Source organism: Ahaetulla prasina, chromosome 4 (genome assembly GCF_028640845.1).
Source record: "Ahaetulla prasina isolate Xishuangbanna chromosome 4, ASM2864084v1, whole genome shotgun sequence".
Lineage (NCBI taxonomy): Eukaryota > Metazoa > Chordata > Lepidosauria > Squamata > Colubridae > Ahaetulla > Ahaetulla prasina.
This window is the reverse complement of record NC_080542.1, coordinates 12,902,651-12,922,650: the sequence shown is the minus strand read 5'-3', so window position 1 is coordinate 12,922,650 and position 20,000 is coordinate 12,902,651. Positions and strand designations below refer to the sequence as shown.

Sequence of the window (20,000 nt, the reverse complement as noted above, 5' to 3'; positions counted from 1 at the left end):
GCCAGCCAAGCAATTACTCGACCGTGATCACACCATAGTACTAACATCCCACCAAATAAACTACTAGCGGAATTAAAATCAGCACTCACTGACGATGCTTGGTTTAAAGAAAACTTGCCACACCTCACCTTAAGGGATGGGATACCCTGGAAAGGAACCAAGATTTATGTACCCGTCGTTATGCGGCTGCCTATACTACAGAGAAGCCACGACTCTCGCCTAGGAGGTCACTTTGGATTTTTAAAGACTCTCCACTTGGCTAGAAGACAATTCTGGTGGCCAAAAATGATATCAGATGTCGAAGACTATGTCCGGAGCTGTGCTACCTGCGCCACCATGAAGTCCAGATCAGGGAAACCCCCTGGACTCCTACAACCCGTAGCCGAACCCACCAGACCCTGGGAAGAGATTGCCATGGATTTTATTGTTGAACTTCCACCTAGTGGAGGAAATACAGTGATATGGACCGTAGTAGACTTGTTCTCTAAACAGGCCCACTTCACTGCGTGCAGTGGATTGCCATCGGCGAGAAAGTTAGCAAAGCTTTTCGTCAAACACATCTACAGACTGCATGGAGTTCCTAAAAGGATAATATCCGACAGGGGTGTTCAATTCACAGCCAAGTTCTGGAGGGAGTTCCTACGGTCCATTGGGTCGTCTCAAGGACTTAGTTCTGGGTTCCATCCGCAGACCAATGGAGTGGCTGAAAAATTAAACTCGATGGTAGAACAATACATACGGTGTTATGTAAATTACCAACAAGAAAACTGGTCAGATTTGTTACCATTTGCAGAAGTTGCATATAATAATGCTATACACAGCAGCACGGGGTTAACCCCTTTTCAAGTAACCTCCGGCATGGACTTCGTTCCAATGTCGGAACTCCCTGTGCAACCCCACACTTCCGTTTCCCTAACGGACTGGATGAATTCGTTGAAAAAAGGCTGGGAGAATACAAAAAAGGCCTTAGCTGTGACAGCTCGGAATTACAAAGCCCAAGCTGACAAACACCGTTCCCTTCAACCCCCTTTTCGCATTGGAGATAAAGTCTTTTTATCTACTAAGTGTCTGAGATTGAGAATACCCAGCAGAAAATTTGGTCCAAAATTTTTGGGTCCTTTCCCCATTGTAAAAATTATTAATCCCGTTACCGTCCAACTCAAGCTCCCTCGAATGTTGGGGAAAATACACCCGGTATTCCATACCAGCTTATTAAAACCTGCTAGACAGTCTGGTCTAAGACCTCAACCTGCCGCTCCCCCACCACCCTTGATAATCCAAGGTGAAACCCACTATGAAATCAAGAAAATCCTTGACTCTAGATTATATAGAGGTCAATTACAATATTTAGTCCACTGGAAGGGATATCCATTATCTGAATCTACTTGGGTCAAAAGTTGGAAAGTAAATGCGGACAATTTGATTAAACAATTTCACAACATTTTGTCAGGCCTGGAAACCATATTAAACTTTCGGTTTCCAGACGCACTTTCCCTGACAAACCTAAAAAACCTCTTGGAGAGGGGAGGGGGGGTAGAAGGGAAGTGTGGACCACTGACACTCTTCTTTATCGACTCTTTGTTTTCTTTCCTAGGATATAGCTTCTTTTCCAAGGGGGGACGCCTGTCAGGCCTGGAAACCATATTAGACTTTAGGGTTCCAGACGCTGCCACATTTTTCCCCTGAGGGGAAGAAGGGGGGTTGAGGGGTATGGTAACATTCTTCAAGCGGTCAAGGTCGGATGGTGTTCACATCTGCAGGAAGAGTGGCAAGAAGATATTCGAATGAACTGGGAGAACGTGGGACCATGTGACCATCAAAGGGGTCAGGGGGGTGGGACTCTTGGGGTTTGTATAACTGGGAAAAGAATCCGGAAATTCAGTTTTGGAATTTCACTCATCGTGTGCCAGTTTCCTCATGCTAGTAAAGATCTCTTAAAGACAATGGCTTCTGAGTTTTTTTTATGCAGAAGAGGTTTTTCTGGAACCTTGACACATAGCTGGCTCTTTAGGCAAAAGAGGAAATGCAAATCCTAGTTGCTTGTCTGAGCTAATTTGGTCAACCTCTGCCTCATTGTTAATCTGAGGTCCAAGGTGAAGGTTGGACTGCTCTGGGAGACGTGCAATGAAGGGGTTTGTGTTCTGAATGGGTGTTGGCCGATTCCTATTGTGGCTTAATGGCTTTGTCCTGTGTTGGATCTTGGGTGAGGGGCTAATCCTACCATTCTGCCTTTGTTCAGACTCTGTTGCAGGGAGTTTCAAGATATCCTGTCTTGAATGGATTTCTGCCTGGAGTGTGTTCTTTGATTATGAATAGAACTATCTAGATACTTGTCTTCCTCTTTCATGTTTCTCCATTTCTCCTTTGGGAAAATATAATATTCTGCCTTTTTTATTATTATTATTATTATTATTTATTAGATTTCTATACGGCCCTTCTCCCGAAGGGCTCAGGGCGGTGTACAGCCAAAGTAAAAGCAAACAATACAATATACAATTAAAACGAAATTTAAAAACTTATTACATAATTGGCCGAAAACTTTAAAACATTTAAAATTCTAAAAACCCATTTAAAATTCATATAAAATTTAGGAATATGGAATATAAATTTAAAAATACAGCAAAATTTAAGCCAGCCCCGCGCGAATGAATAGATACGTTTTCAATTCGTGGCGAAAGGTCTGAAGGTCAGGTTTTTGGCGTAAACCAGGGGGAAGTTCGTTCCAGAGGGTAGGGGCCCCCACAGAGAAGGATCTTCCCCTGGGGGCCGCCAGCTCTCTGGTCCCTTGGTTGGGAAACTCTGGGGCTGCACAGCCCACAAAGCACAGGTGAGTTGATCCCCTGTCCAAGGACCAGATGGAGGTAGAGGTGCAAGGGGAAGGTAGGCCATATGGACATTCCGTGAGGATTGCAGAAAAGCCGAGAGTTGGTAGGCTGGAATCAGCAGGCAGCCAAGGGAGCCCATGGTGGCACCAGCAGCCAATGGAAGCAGAGGCATGGGGCAGAAAACACATGATCTGAATGCTCCATGCAAGCAAGCTGAGAGATGTGAAGATGAGCCTCCTGTGGCTGTCCGCCACTCTGGTAGGCTTGACGTCTCTCAGCTTGCCTGTGGCTTACAATAGCATGTATGGACCACCTGCCTTCTGCACTGTGCTTCTGCCTCCATCTGCTGCTGGTGCCACCATGTGAAGACAAGCCTCTCTTGACTGGCTGATGCTCCAGCCCACCAACTCTTTTCTTTTCCACAGCTCTGCCTGCTTGTACAGGTAATCAGCACACCTGTGCTATGCTGTCTGCGACTATCGTCAGATAACATTGGCCCATGCATACTCACCGTCCCCTGTGTGGGCCACATAGTCTCTTTTTACTAGGGCTTATATTTGAGGTAGAGTTTATATAAGGCAGAGGTGTGAAAATAATGCTAGGGCTTATTTTCAGGGTAGGTCCTATTTTGGGGGAAACATGGTAATATCTAAGTGGCTATCACAAAGAAGAGTGGGTCAGCCTATTCTCCAAAGCAGGGGCACCAACCTTTCGGACCTCAAGGACCACTAAATTCATAATTTTAAATTTTGTTGACCTCTGCTCACCCATCCCCTCCCAGCCTCTCCTTGCCTGCCCGCCCAGGCTCCTTAGGGCCCCAACAGGAAGCAATTGTTGGAGCTAAGCAGCCACCATGAGAAAGAGTTGGCAAAAATAGGTGGCTCAGTTCAAATTGGATCTGACCTAGAAGGAGGCTCAGTGGAAGCACTTCACTGATGACTATGAGCATAGGCTTTCAAAGCAGAGGGAAGACCTGCAGGATTGCAAGGCCAGGTATCAGTGCCTGGAGATTGTCAGCCAGTTCCAGCCCATGATGCAGTCCCACTGGAACAAGGTCCTCCAGCTCTTTGCCACCAGCACCTCTTCCCTCCAGCCTTCGCCCAAAGCCCCTCACCAGGAGGCTGAAGCAGACCCCAAGAGAGAATTTCTCCCCCCTCGAACCCACACAAAAAGACCCTGAAGGGGGAAACTCTCTGCAGCAACACAAACATTCATTCCATGTATCTGTCCCAGTGGCTGTAGTTTGAGGACCCCTGATTTAATGCAATAGAAAAAATGCAAACAATTTTTCTGCGGACCACCAAAATTTTCTTGTGGACCACTGGACCACCAGTTGGTGACCGCTGCTCCAAAGGATCTGAAGGCATTACAAGAAGCAATAGATGGAAGTTATTAAGGGAAGAACCGACATAGAACTAAGGAGAAATTTCCTGACACAATTAATTTGAAATTGATTTTGAAATTTCCTAGAACAATTAATCATTGGAATAACTTGCCTCCAGAAGTTGTGGGTTCTCCACACAGGTTTTTAAGAAAAAATTACAGAACCATTTGTCTGAAATAATATGGGATTTCCTGCTTGAGTAGGGAGTAAGACCTCCAATGTCTCTTCCAGCTCTGTTATTCTGTTATTTCTAATCTAGTTATATCATTCTACTTGACTTATTCTTTGTACTGGAAGTTAAGTTCATAATTGTGCTAGAATTATAAAGACAGGCAAAGGTAAATCAGTCAGAATAATAATTTCAAAATATTTTAATGAAAAGTAAATGGATTACTTTTTTTTACATATATTCTTAATTACTGTAATTCCATATTCTGAGAACTAAATGATTAAGCTAAACATTTTTAACAGCATGGCCAAAATGAACAATTTGTCCATCAATTTATCCACTAAAATATCAAGCACTATGTAATTTCTTATTGCCATCACCATCTCCACATAAAAAGAGGTATGGAGCAAGTGAAAAGTAAACAATAAAATAAAAATCTATGATGTAAAAATAATAATTAAAAAATGCATTAAAAAGAAAAGAAAAAACAAATAAACTTAAAGGGCAGACTCTTTTTCTCCCATAGTTTTCTATGTTTCTATAAAAGTACATTTTCCCACAACCTATTCATAGTTCTGATTCATACTGGCATGTATTGGTGAAACCCAGTTAGACCTAAACTATGACCTGCTTTTGGATTTCATAATCTTCACTCCTCTTAATCTTTGAGGGGGTGGTGGTGGAGTGTCTGTCATTATTCATTTATTTACAGTGCCTAGCTGAAAAGTCATGAGTTTTTCCTGTGTCTTTGGTTTCCTAAACATTTTGTCTGACTATAAGTATCATTTTTCCTTAAGCAGCCTAGGAAACAATCAAAGCTTAATTGATCCAATCTCTATAAATTACGCAGATCTTTGAGAATAAGAAAGGATTTACTTTGAGTAATGTTAACTGGATACATTACTTAGATCCATTACTTGGGTCCAAGAATTGTATGTAGTTGGGAGAAGGAAACAAGGGTAATTGGGTATGCAGGAGAAGGTACATTCTGAAAATGTAAGAACATTGAATCCTGCTGTACTATAGATACTTTGAGAAGGCATGACTTAGTAGAAAATGGCTGTCATAAGAGATAGCAGCAGTCATGAAAGTAATCAGGGCAAGGCCACAGGCAGTGCTTCAATTTCTCGGTAGTATCTTAAAGACTAAATGCAGAGAAATCAGGCTGGAAAACATAAAGATCCTCATTAATGTCACTTTCTATTATTTTGTTATTATTTTGTTTATTATTATTATTATTTTGGAGGGAAGGCTGCATCGAATCACTAAGCAAATTGAACTCCATATTCAGGATTATTTTTTTATTAACTGTCCCTTTGTATTCAAATCAGGTCTCATAATAATGATGTAGCATTTGGGGGAAAAGATGCAGCCCAGTAATCCAGCTGCTGAAGCCAAAATGGAGAAGATCTCCACGGCCACCATGTATTTCCCCTTGGTACTCAGGTAGGTTGGAACAAATGATATCCAGACACTACAAAAGACCAACATGCTGAAGGTGATAAATTTGGCTTCATTAAAGCTATCTGGTAACTTCCTAGCTAGGAAGGCCACAGTGAAACTGACAGCAGTCAAGAACCCCAGAAAGCCTAGCACTGTATAAAACATTGTGGTTGAACCTTCATTACATTGTAGAACAATTTCTTCAGTCATGGAGTGCATGTCAGAATCTGGGAATGGGGGAGAAATTGTCAGCCATACAGTACAAATGGTAAATTGTGCCAGGGAGCAAAACAGGACAATAGAAAAAGCCAGTTTATTCCCCACCCATTTCCTCATTTTGGAACCTGGCCTGGTGGCCATGAAAGCAAGAACAACAAGGATCGTTTTCCCTAATATGCAAGAAAGGGCTACTGAGAATATGATGCCAAAAGCAGCTTGTCGCGTGAAACATTTTGCTTGGTCAGGTTTCCCAATGAAGAGCAAACTGCAAAGGAATGAGAGCAGGAGAACAATGAGAAGAATGTAAGTGAGGCTCCTGTTGTTGGCTTTGACAATGGGGGTGTCCCTCTGTTTAATGAAGATCCACAGCACCAAAGCTGTGATGAAAGAAAGGAAGAGACTAACACTGGCCAAGGTGATTCCCAGTGGCTCATTGTAAGACAGGAAGGTGGTTGTTTTTGGAATACAAAGATTTTGAGCCTGGTTTGGATATTGGTCTTCTGAACATTGAAAGCAGTCAACTGCATCTGCAAAAAAAACAAACATCATAGTCAATTTCTAGAAATACTCAGGTAACAGGACTGAAAGTTAATTATTAACTAAGCTCCATGTGGCAAGCTGTGGCCATCTTATCGAGTGAAACAACCATCCATCAGCTGAGCAGAATGGCAAACCAGCCCACCCTGGCAACCTACAATCCAAGATCAGAAGAATGGCATACCTACATGAACCGCTTCAGGACCTTCCTGCAAGCAAATAACTATCAAGACTTGGCGGATGACAGAAAAGGAGACATCTTTCTAACCTACTGCAGTCCAAAGCTTTACAAGATGGCACAGACCCTCGTCTCACCTGCAGATATCGAGTCCATCTCATGGTCCATGCTACAAAGCAAACTGAGGGACCACTATGCACCCGCCGCCACCCCCATGGTCAGCAGATGCAAATTCTACCAGCGCTGCCAACAAGATCAATGATTTTGTGGCTGACCTTTGTGAACTCGGGCTCGGCTGCTGCCGAGCTGCTTGTATTCTGCCTGCTGCTGAATAAAGTGTTGAAAGCTACTGCTTGTCTCTTCCTTGCCTCGATCTAACAGAATCACAGTTAAGAAGACTGGATAGTTTTGCACAACACAGCTCTTACCCATCTGGTTTGAAATTTTCCCTTTTGCACATGGAAGGCAAGCATAACAGCAAAATGGCTTCCCTTCTATTTTCATCTTCCTGGACCCAGAATAGCAATTTCCATTGCAAAGAGATAGAGGTAGAACCTATCAAGAAATGAAACCAGGATTTATTAAAACTCAAAAGTTTCAGAACATTCTATTTGGGTGTGGATTTTACTTTTACACAATGAATGTAGGATGTATCTGTCCCAAAATTGCCTTCTTTTTTAGAAGAATTATATTAAATGAATGTAAATATTGCGCTAGAATCAAAAGTGAAGGTAGGAAAACTAAAGAAAATAGTGTCATTTAGCTAGGTGAAAATAAAAATCCAGAAGAACGTGCTTCCCATATATACATCAAGTGGAAATAAAGATGAATTATTATTTCCCCCCCAGCCCTGAATTTAAATTCTTTCTTCTTCTTTGGCCACAGTAGTGGCCAGGTGTTCTTTCTGGACTGTCAGGGTAATGATGATTTAAAGCTGTCCAGCCCTTTAAGACTGAGGATGAGTCAGCAGGGTTATTGCCTTTTAAGAAGCTGCCTATATAAAGGAGGCCATTAGAGGGTGTTTTTCTCCCCTCAGGTTCTATCTCCATTGTAGTTCTTCCTGTTATAGTGGAAGATTGATTGCCACCACTGTTTGAAAAACCTCTGTGTACTATATTTTGCTCCAGGGTTGTCCCAAATAGTAGTCACACTGTGCACACTATGACAGGCATGGTCCTTGATAATGGATTCTCCCCTTGCCTTTTTCCTTCTCTTCCATGCCAGGAAGGGAAGCGCCAACTGTTTTCCTTTGAGAACACGTCTTTCAAAAATTGATAGGAAAACTAACAAAATAAAAGCAACAGTTTCACCATTCTACCTTCCAAAATAGTAGGTGGCCCATCCTGTTGCTGAAGGAAAGAAAGAATGGTGGTTCAGCCCTCACTTTGAAAGTAAAAGAGAAAAAGAGGAAAAAATGGGAGGGAGAGCATAAGAAGCACCTGCATGCTCGTTTGAAGATACAACTGAAAGCAACCAACGAAAGGATGTTTGTTTGTTTGTTTTTATAGGGAATTTTTTTTATTTTCCATAATAATTCCCACAATTTGACCAGTGTACAATACAATCACTTATCCAACAATCGATCCTATTGAGTATAGGATCGATTGTTGGATAAGTGATTGTATTGTACACTGGTCAAATTGTGGGAATTATACTCAATCAGGGCTGCTCGACCGCCACTCCCTCCCTTAATCCTTTCTACCCTTCTCATCCTTCTTCAACTTTCCCCACCATCCTTCTCCTCGCTTTCCTACTTCCCCGCCTCTTTCCCACTTCTCACTACCATCCTTTCTAACCCTCTATCTTCTCCTTCTTCTTCTCCTCCTATCCTTTCTTCTCTCTCCCTTCTTTCCTACCTACCCACCTGCCTACCTACTTTCTTCCTTCTTTACTCCTCTTTCCTTACCCTTTCCCTTCGGGAGTGGTTACCAAGCAGTCCAGACTTTACACCATTCCAACTTGTTTAATTCTACCATTATTCCTGTACAATGGCAACCAATCAATTTATAGTCTTCCCCTTCCCCCCCCCCCATTTCCCCCCTCCCCCCCCCCCGAAACTTCCCAGAACAGAATACAGGGTATTGTAACTAACAAACATAATCTAAAATATAACATAAACCATATTCCATTTCACACCATCACACTATCAATTCCCTTCTTTCTTAAACTAATACATAGCAATTCCTAACTTCACTCAAAAACTAATTGATATTTTTTAATCTGATACTTATTTTGAATATAATCAATCCACTTCCTCCATTCTAAAATATATTTTTCTTGTGTACAGTCTTTCAAGTAGGCAGAAATTTTTGCCATTTCTGCTAAATTTGATACTTTACTAATCCATTCTCCAATTGTAGGTAAGTCTTCTTTCTTCCAATATTGTGCAATCAATAGTCTTGCGGCAGGAAGGATGTTGAGGACTCAATAACAAGCCAAGTGGACCATACACAGAAGACATGTACAAGACATTATCTCGAGGAAAGAAACCAAATGACAACTTTTTAAAAAAGGATGAAGAATGGGGATATTTCGGCAACAAATTTAAAAGATGGCCTTGCCACCTATAATGCATGTCTTGGAAATGAGGACGCTGTGGACAAAGAAAAAAGAAAAAGATAGCTGCATATGATGCAGATTTCACATTAATATCAAGAAGATCATAGATGGCAATAATAACTCTCAGGCCCAAGCAAGCAAGCATCAAGAATGTTTAGGAGGTTGGAGGCTAAAACCTATGAAGAATGGTTACAAGAATTGGATATGTCTAGTCGAATAGAATAGAATAGAATAGAATAGAATAGAATAGAATAGAATAGAATAGAATAGAATAGAATTGAACTGAACTGAACTGAATTGAATTGAATTGAATTTTATTGGCCAAGTGTGATTGGACACACAAGGAATTTGTCTTGGTGCATATGCTCTCAGTGTACATAAAAGAAAAGATAGGTTCATCAAGGTACAACATTTACAACACATAATAAAAAAGTGCATAATAAAAAAGTGCATAATAAAAAAGTGCATAATAAAAAAAGAAGGACTAGGGGTGACATAATAGCAGTGTTCCAATATTTAAGGGTTCCTACAAAGATAAGGGGGTCAAACTATTTTCCAAAGCACCAAAAGGCAAGATGAGAAACAATGGATGGAAACTAACCAGGGAGACAAGCAACCAAGAAGTAAGGAGAAATATCCTAATTGAGAGTAATCCATCCATGCAACAGCATGACTACAGAGGTTGTGGGTCTTTCAAAAAGAGACTGGACAACCATTTATCTGAAATGATGTAGGGTCTCCTGCTCAATCAGGGGGTTGGATTAGAAGACCTCCAAGGCTGTGCCGTTTTCTTGTTCTCTGTCTTGGATTTTAGTGGGGGGTTCTTTTTGGATTAGCTTGGTAATCTTATTTCTTTGGAATCCATTGGATGTTAGTACGTTAGTGAGAGTGTCTAGTTCGGGTTTTAGGTGTTGTTCATCAGCTAAGCATTTTGTTCTGGAGATGAGTGTCTTGGCTACGGAGTTGATCTGTGCTGGGTGGTGGTGTGAGAGTGCGTGCAGATAGCGGTTAGTGTGTGTTTTCTTCTGGTAGATGGTGTGTCCTAGGGAGCCATTGGGTTTTCTGTAGACTAAGACATCCAGGAAGGGAAGTTGGTTATTAACTTCTGTTTCCATGGTGAACTGTATTTTGGGGTGTAGGCTATTGAGGTGTGTGAGGAAGTTGTCAAGTTTTTCTTTCCCGTGTGGCCAGATTATGAAGGTGTCATCTACATATCTGAGCCAGAGTTTGGGTTTGTGATCAGATTTTTCTAGAGCTTGGGTTTCAAAGTGTTCCATGTAGAGATTGGCAATGACAGGTGAGAGGGGTGATCCCATGGGTGCTCCTTCTACTTGTTTGTATCTTTGTCCATTATGGATGAAGTATGTGTTGGTTAGGCAGTGGTTGGTCAGATCTAGGATGTGCTTGGGGGTTATATTTGTTTTGGATAGCTGTCAAGGCTTCTTTGATTGGCACTTGGGTGAAGAGGATATGACATCAAAGCTCACGAGTAGGTCGCTGGGCTGTAAGTTTTGTTTCTTTATGATCTCTATGAACTGGAATGAGTTTTTACGTGTGAGGTGATGGATTCTGCATAGGGCTGTAGTTGTTTGGCGAGAAATTTGGCTAGGTTTTGTAGAGGTGAGCCTATGGAGCTGACTATGGGTCTGAGTGGGGGTTCCTTCTTTGTGTATCTTGGGAGGCCATAGAGCTTAGGGCATCTGGATGATTTCTCTCTGGGAATGATTCTTTGTTGGATTTCTTCGCTGATGGGGGAGGCTTTTATTTTGGATCTAGTGGTTTTTTCTAGGTAGGTGGTGGGGTCTGTGTTTAGGGGCTTGTATGCAGGGTCTTGGAGTAGGTTGGTTAATTTGGTTTGGTAGTCAGATGTGTTCATAACCACCGTGGCGTTGCCCTTGTCTGCTGGTAGGATTATTATGCTGGTATCTTTTTTCAGGTTAAGTAGTGCTGTCTGTTCCTCTTTGGGTAAGTTGCTTTTGGGTGGCTTGCTGGTGCAGAGGATGTTGGAGATCTCGAGTCTGATTTTGTTAGCGTCATCGGGGTTGATTTTGGTCAGGCTGGTTTCAACTCCGCATATAATGGTTTCGGTGGGGATGCCCTCCTCCCATATATAAAAGGCACCACAGACAGAATCAGCAAGATCCTCCACAAACACAACATCAAGACAGCATTCTGCACAAACAGAAAAATATCCACCATCCTAAGAAACCCCAAAGACAAAATTGAGTTAGAAAATCAAGGAGTATATGAAATCCCATGCACCGCCTGCCCCACCACATACATTGGACAAACCAACAGAAGAATAAGTGCACGCATTGAAGAACACAAGAACTCATTCAAAAAAGAGGAACCAACTTCTTCCCTGGTCCAACACTTTAAAGTCACAGGACATGATATTGACTTTAAAAAGACCAGAACTATCGCCAAAACTGAACACTTTAACAGCAGAATAATCAGAGAAGCCATTGAGATAGAAAAACACCCACACAGCATGAACAAACGAGATGACACCTCCCGCCTACCAGCCATTTGGAAACCCGCCCTTATTGACAAACGAGTCCCTAACACGAGAAATGACACCAGACCCACACTCACAAGGTCCACACAGGATGTCACCACCGCACATCCACCCAGAAAGCAGACCCAAACCCACACTGATCATGAAGCACGACCAAGGACCAGAAGCCAGACCGCAGCTGCAACATTAGCCATTTCAAACCCCTCCAATCCATTCATGCAGCAGACTGACACCCACTATGAAGATGTAGCACGACCACAAAGCCAAACAGCAGCTATGCAGCTCACCAGCTCAAATCCCCCTGCAGCACAGACTAGACTGAGCACAACCAAGCCCCCACCAACACAGGACACACCCCCAGCCAATCAGAGCACAGAAAAAACCCCATCCAATCAGAGCACAGCCAAGCTCCCACCCAATCAGTTCAAACCCCCACTAGCAGTTAAAAGGAAGAAACAGCTGCGATCACACATTGCTCCCAGAAGCACGAAGCTGAAGCCTGAAGATGACGAATGAGACTTCGTCGAAACGTCGCCAAGACACTTCCAATTTTACACGGGAGAAAACCCGAACAACCAAAGACCTATATACAAACACCCGTGAAAATCTCAGATAGCCACACTTGGAATATTGCATCCAGTTTTGGTCACCACGATGTAAAAAAGATGTGGAGACTCTAGAAAGAGTGCAGAGAAGAGCAACAAAGATGATTAGGGGACTGGAGACTAAAACATATGAAGAACGGTTGCAGGAACTCAGTATGTCTAGTTTAATAAAAAGAAGGACTAGGGGAGACATGATAGCAGTGTTCCAATATCTCAGGGGTTGCCACAAAGAAGAGGGAGTCGGGCTGTTCTCCAAAGCACCTGAGGGTAGAACAAGAAGCAATGGGTGGAAACTGATCAAGGAAAGAAGCAACTTAGAACTAAGGAGAAATTTCTTGACAGTTAGAACAATTAATAAGTGGAACGACTTGCCTGCAGAAGTTGTGAATGCTCCAACACTGGAAATTTTTAAGAAAATGTTGGATAACCATCTGACTGAGATGGTGTAGGGTTTCCTGCCTGAGCAGGGGGTAAGACTAGAAGGCCTCCAAGGTCTCTTCCAACTCTGTTGTTATATATATATTATATTATATTTTTGTGTGATGATTATATGTATTGTTGTGACTGACTGACTAAATAAATAAATAAATAAATAAATAAATAAATAAATAAATAAATAAATAAATACACAGTTTGAAATCTGAGCAGGAAATACCTGGTTAAACATAGTAGGCCAGGTGATGTCTTGTGCAGAAATGGTCAATATCTTATCTAGAGAAGCCGCTGGGTCGATCTTTCCAACTTTGAATTTAACAAAGGTCTTGTTTGGGAATGTGACCCAGTTGATAATGTCAAATCCAGTGTCTAAATCCCCATTTTCATTAAAGGAAATTTTCTCTCCTGCAGTGTTATTAAATGACATGGTTCTCAAATAGTGATGTAACTAAAATGAAGCAATGATTGGTAATTTAAAAAGAGAGGAAGGGAAGGGAGGGCATGAAGGAGAGGGAGAGGGAGAAAGAAGGGAGGGAGGGAGATCAATTTCAATGGTATTAAGTTATGGATATTGATTTAATACAACTGAGTTCATTAATAGAATTAGTGTTTTTCAACCCCTCATCCATGTTTCTCCCCTGCCACAGGTGTTTTGAACCTGTTCCAAACAGGCCCATTTTGTTGCATCTTAATCATTTCCTCCATATTGTTGTATCATTGTTGTAGCCTTGTTACCTATTCACAGTTACAAAGGTTTCTCTAGGTCCCAAAAGGATATGGAAAACGAAGTAGCAGGATACTTAAAATCATAAGTGACATCGATATATCCATAAGAGTAGGACAGAGCACTGCATTAGAGAGTAGAGCAATGGGAAATGTTCATTCAATCTTATTACCTGCCATGCCTTTTGAGTCAAAAACATTTCTCTCCCAACTTTTGCTCTTGTTGTGTGTTTGGGGGAAAACATGGCTTGTAAAGCATGTGCCACAGCATAAACTGCATTGTAGATGCTATAACTCTGTCCAGTCATGGTGGTATCAAACACAGACTTAGGTAGATTCTCCAATTTCTCTTCTCCAGTGCACAGTTTCCCAGCATCTTCATCTAACTTATCTTTAGGAAAAGAGCATTCAAAAGCCGCTTCCCAAAACACTTTCATTAAATGGTCTTCTGCTTCTGAAGTTGGGTTTCTGATCTGAAGGAATTTATTAAATCCAGAAATCTCCTTGGAAGAAACTTCAAAAGTTATAACACCATGGAAAAAGTCCATACCCCTAGTTTTTTGAAAGGGAAGGGATGAAAACTCCATCTGGGCTGGCATTATCCAAACTTTATCTTTTCTCTCAATGGGTATATCTTCAAATTCTGTAAAATAGGGCAACATTCTAAAAATGGCTGTGACTTGGTTTTCACAATATAGGATAATGACATTGGTAGTGCTCTTCATGATAGTAATGTACATTTTACTAAAATCTTTAAAGGCTGCTGTAATATCATTAGAAAATGTTTCCTGGGGCATCTCTCCCATGAACTCAAAGCAGATATCTTGTTGGGAAAACAGTGGAACAGCATTTTGAATGAATCTGTCTCCACTCTCATTACGTTGGAGATACAGCCCAATCCATGTCCACCTAAAATACAACAGCAACTGGAGAATACCCACAATCTGTTGGTCACCATCTGGGAAAAAGCGATGGAAGAAAGCAGCTTGTATCTGGTCATCTATCATAGCAGAAGATCCATATATCAGCTAAATGTAGGGGAGAAAAAGGGGGAAACATGATTTTCCAAAATGAAGTTTTCATTATTTTTTTAAAAACCTGTTCTTAACTCATTGTCTTTGTTGTAAACATTAATGCAAACATTAATAGATATCTAATCTTGTTCATAAAAATCTGAGGTTTAGAAGTAGTATAATTACAAAGCTAAAGACAGAAATGCATTCATTTGTGACCCAGAGGGCAAAATCGACGGTATTATTTAAAAGGGAAAAATTTACTTAGTTTTGTTTCCACCTGGGAACCACTTCTGAATTTACACTTAAAATGGGGGGGGGGAATGAAACTGATGATAGATTTTGATGATTTGATCGACTTAGTTGTAATACAAATAGTTTGAATTAACTGGAAATGTAAAGAAAAGACTGAGGTTGTAGCTTTTTCGTATACCTGACTGAGACTAAAAAATCAAAAACCACTGGTTTTTCTTTTTCTTTTTATATCTTTGTTTCTTTTTCTTTACCTTTCTTGATATCAAAAATATCTATTACATATTTTATCATATAATAGACTTTAATAAAAGCAATTAAAAGAAGAATGTAGTTCAGGAAATTTCATAACCATTTCAGAATTGACTCTCCCTAGTTCATTGCAGTATAAAAAAAAACTGAGGGGGGAAGAACTTTTAGGTGGGCAAGATTGATGTCAATCATTTGAGGTCTTCCAGACCTTGAAACCACAATCTTGCAAATCTGAAAGCATTTCCCTCCTGCCGGTTTCATCTATAAAGTTACATTTAAGAAAAACAATACAAATCATCAACATGATGAATAATGTAGTGGCAACTATATGATATAGATATGTTTAGGTACTCTACTAGATTTACTACTAAATCTGAATCCAAACTAATTAAAATGTTATGATTCCTTAACTTATATTATTAACTTAATAATATAAGTTAAGTTATTATTAACTTAACACTTAATAGAAATGTTAATATATTTTCATCAATTCTTCTTCTCACCATGTTTTAATAATAATATTAAGTATTCATGGACTTGATTAAGCAATTCAATGTATTAGTATTTGGGAATATTTATCTTGATCTTTATATTACAGAATTACCCTTCCATCCTTCCTTCCTTCTTCCTTCCTTCCTTCCTTCCTTCCTTCCTTCCTTCCTTCCTTCCTTCCTTCCTTCCTACCTACCTACCTACCTGGAGTCAATTCTGAGATGCTTTCTCAAATTGGTTTGGGCTCAGATTTGTTTTACCAGAACTTTGTCTAGACTACAGTTCTTCCTCCTATCTTTCAAAGTTATGGTTACAGCCAATGATACATATTTCAAGAGCAAATCTTACCTGGGGCATCTTGTAGACATTCAAAACGTTTGACATAAAGGGACAGATGTGAGAATTAGGTCCTGCAATAACAGATGCTGCGCAGTCCTTAGTATCACACTTATAATTGGGGATGAATCTGCCCCGTGTTGAGAGGAGCTCCATCGAAGCCAAATAGGTCCACCTTGCCATGAAATAACTGTTAGAGAGGTGCATACCCAGAGTCATGTTGAATAAAATGTGATTGTTTTCACTGATCTCCTTTACTGCAAAAACCAAGGCCAGGATATGTTGGTAGTTCTGTAGAAAAAATCTACAGAGATACATTACAAATCATATATATTCTCTTAAAGAATGTGGCATTACATATACTTTATTTACAATTCAGCTAAATGCTATACAGAAAAAAACAACCAGATTTCCATGCAAGAAATCATGTAAATGCATTAGCATTCCAAAGAGTGTTCTAAAACATTATTTTTTAATGAAAGGGAAAATGGTCATGACAAAACATTAATTTTTTAAGCCAGGTGTTATGATTCCAAAAAATTATTCACTAGGAAACTGATGGATTGCTTGAAAGAACATTAATAATAATAATGTCTACGGTTGACCTCACCCCATTCCTAAGAAGTCTGTAAGGGGCGTGCATAAGAGCACCAGCATGCCTACCATTCCTGTCCTAATGTTCCCTTTGGTTGTATTCATTTTGTGTGGTTATTTCATGCTTATACTTATATATATTGCTGTGTTTGACAAAATAAAATAAAATAAAATAATAACAATAACTATATGATCTATCTGTAATTCTCAGACCTACTTATAAGTGATGTATCTTTAGCTCTTCAATCTTCATCTTGGGTATTTTTATGGGTAAAAAAAGAAAATGAATTTTAGACAAATGATTATCCAATCTCTTCTTAAAAACCTCCAGTGGTAGAGCACCCACAACTTCTGGAGGCAAATTGTTGTAATGATTAATTGTTCTCACTGTCAGGACAGTTCTCCTTAATTCTAGGTTGCTTCTCTCCTTGATTAGTTTCCTTCCATTGCTTCTTGTCCTACATTCAGGTGCATTGGATAATAGGTTGACTCCCTCTTCTTTGTGGCAGCACCTTTGATTTTGGGACATTGCTATCATGTCACCCCTAGTCCTTCTTTTTATTAAAGTTGATATACCCAATTCCTGCAACTCTTTTTCTGGAATCCCTTATCCTAGGTAAAAATGCAACTCTTTCATTGGGGCAGCCCTACATTTGTACTCCATACATGCTGAACAAACAAATTAAAAGTACTACATAATGCCATTGTTCCCTAATATTTAGCAGAAAAATTAAACTGTAACAGGTTGACATTCAATTAGCTATAAACAGTGTTTCAATAGTAGAGCTCTAAAGATTCATTCCACAGAAAGAAAATGAGAAAAGCCCAATATACAGTAGAATTTGAACAAAAGCATTGGGGTGAGATCTGCATATCTGTGTGTATTTATTACTTATTTGCCAGGGAATCCATTTCTAATAGTTTAAGAACGAAGGAACCAGGAGAAATAATTTGTGCAGCAAGCAATACCACCAATTAATTCAGTCCAGGCATCTTCTTAGAGAAAGAGATCTTGTTTGAGACATGCTACAGCTAAAAAGAGAAAGTCTTTACAATATCTGATCAACCAGTTCTTCAGATGGATGTCTTGTGAAACCCACTCGATCAGATATCATGTAGAACTGAGAGATTATCCCAGCTATCGTGAAATCTCCTGGCAGAAAAAACTTGTGCTTAATAAATGGAGTTTTCCCCACGGCACATTCTTTGTGGGAAGTACAAGAAATAAGGCATGTAACCCCTGGTAATAGGACTGCTATGACTGCCATGAGAAATACCATCTCCTTCAAGAAGATCTTCATCACTAGATATGAACCAATTCCATCTGCATCAATGAAACCTTTAAAAAGAAAAAGAAGAAGCTCTCATTATTTAGAATAGTTTGCATATATATTCTTCCTCAGATTGTGACATTTCCAGCTCTCTGGTTCCCCAAATAATAGCCACCTTTCAGTCTTCAACTGTTTTGGGGGGAGTTGTCCCTTGGACATCCCTAAGGATTTGAGAAGAAGTTGCATTACTGAGACTCTGCTGGTAATTATAAGAGAATCCTCAGAGATTTTGAGTAAGAAATAGGATGATGACATCCACAAGCTCAAGAACCAAAGGGCCCATAACTGACAATTATACAGGAACTAGAAGGAAAAAAAGAATTCCAATGAAAAAAAAATATCATTAAAAAAACATATTGTTAATTCTGTGGCTGTAAAGTTGGAATTCTCTGGAACAATAGAAAATTGGATGTAATTTTGGGGTGGCAGGTGGGGAGGGGTGGGGCCAGGGAGACACGAGAGGCATGTCTTACCTACCTTTTAGCTCCATTGCGTGTCTCGCTGTTGTCTAAAGGAAAATACGTTATAGGGTTAAAAAAACCCGCTCGAGTTCAAACTTCTCAAACTCTCAAGAAGTTTGTTTTTACTCTACAGCGTGTTTGCCTGCAGACATGCCCCCCCCCCCAATAAACAGCAGGGTGCTGCTGAAAAGGGAGCTGGGCGGGTGCAGGCTTTGGACATCTGGGGCTGCCGAGGGGTTCCTCGGTGGAGGATGGGGTGGGAGTTTGCAGGCATGGGAAATAGACGGATGGTTGGATTGGAAGTGGGCGAGTGCCAAGAACACCGTGGAGATCCCCACCTTGAGTTGCCCAACGAACAGAGGTGCAACACAGCAACAGGCATAAGGTAGCCACACTTGTCGCCTCCTCCACCACCAAAATAATAAACCCACCCTGATAATAAGGCCAAGCCCTTATTTTGAGGTTCAAAAAAATATAAGACAGGGTCTTATTTTCAGGGGAAAACTGTATTTGCTTTGCTTATGAATAGAATTTTCTTTTATGTATACTGAGAGCATATACACCAAGACAAATTCCTTGCGTGTCCAATCATACTTGGCCAATAAAAAATTCTATTCTATTCTATTCTATTCTATTCTATTCTATTCGGAATCTGATAGGTTAAGAAAATATACCTTTTGAGTAAATGAGGACAGAGGTAAACAAGGAATTTAATAAGTTAAAGCTTTTAATTAGAATATTTGAATATGAATAATATGTGAGAAATAGGATACTGTTTGTTCCTTTCTATTTAGATTAAAGTTTGATACTAAAAGGTAGAATGATATTTAAGAGGGAAATATCTTTGTGATTTCAGGATATTTTAAAGAAATAATAAAATACTTAGGTTGACCTTTAAGAATTATACATTAAAAATATATGATATAAGGAATCTGATAAGTTAAGAAAATATATCTTTTGAGGATATGAGGAGGACGGGGGCAAACAAGGAATTTAATAAGTTATGAAAATACAGTTCTTTGAGCACATTTATTGTAACTGAAAAAATCTGAAGTTAAAGCTTTTAATTAGAATAGTTGAATGTGAATAATATGTGAGAAATGAGATACTGTTTGTTCCCTCTTATTTAAGGTTAGGCTGAAGATTTATTTGTTTTTATTTCTATGATAGGGAGATTTTCTTTTCTTTTCTGTATGTTTGTTCCTTTTTAGAATAGAATAGAATAGAATTTTTTATTGGCCAAGTGTGATTAGACACACAAGGAATTTGTCTTGGTGCATATGCTCTCAGTGTACATAAAAGAAAAGATATGTTCATCAAGGTACAACATTTACAACACAATTGATGATTTTACATTGTTTTTTATTGGGAGATAAAATCCCCAATATAATTACTTCAACAAGAGCAATAAGCAAGAAATGTGTGGGGTTTTTTTGTTTTGTTTTTTATTTTTTGTGTAATTTGCTTAGGGTTTTTTTTTTTTTTTGAAAGGGATTTTGGAATATATAAGTAATGGGAGACCTTTTAATTAAGGTGAGATTTAAGTCAGGAGAGAATTTGACCTTGTTTTTATTTTATTTTTTGGCTATATGTCATCGATAAATATTACAGATAATTGAGTTGTATTTTGTTTAATGGAAGAAGGGTGGGGCAACAAAAGGGACAAAAAATATG

The 20,000-nt window shown here is 39.8% G+C and overlaps 1 protein-coding gene across 1 annotated transcript; it reads right to left on the bottom strand.

Annotated features, from left to right (window-relative positions):
• Positions 1-5,671: 5,671 nt before the first annotated feature.
• LOC131197920 (vomeronasal type-2 receptor 26-like) lies at positions 5,672-18,355 on the bottom strand. The gene is made up of 7 exons (XM_058182423.1): positions 18,343-18,355; positions 17,588-17,873; positions 15,953-16,130; positions 13,769-14,623; positions 13,093-13,320; positions 7,184-7,310; positions 5,672-6,567 (listed from the first exon to the last, which is right to left on the bottom strand). The coding sequence occupies exons 1-7, from the start codon at positions 18,353-18,355 to the stop codon at positions 5,672-5,674; spliced, it is 2,583 nt and encodes an 860-aa protein (XP_058038406.1).
• Between the last annotated feature and the right edge of the window lie 1,645 nt (positions 18,356-20,000).

Coding starts and splice junctions, on each gene's coding strand:
- LOC131197920 (XM_058182423.1), bottom strand. Junction 13,321..13,768: donor TGACTCAAAAGGCATGGCAG/GTAATAAGATTG, acceptor GCTTCATTTTAG/TTACATCACTATTTGAGAAC. Junction 6,568..7,183: donor GAAAATTTCAAACCAGATGG/GTAAGAGCTGTG, acceptor TTTTTTTTGCAG/ATGCAGTTGACTGCTTTCAA.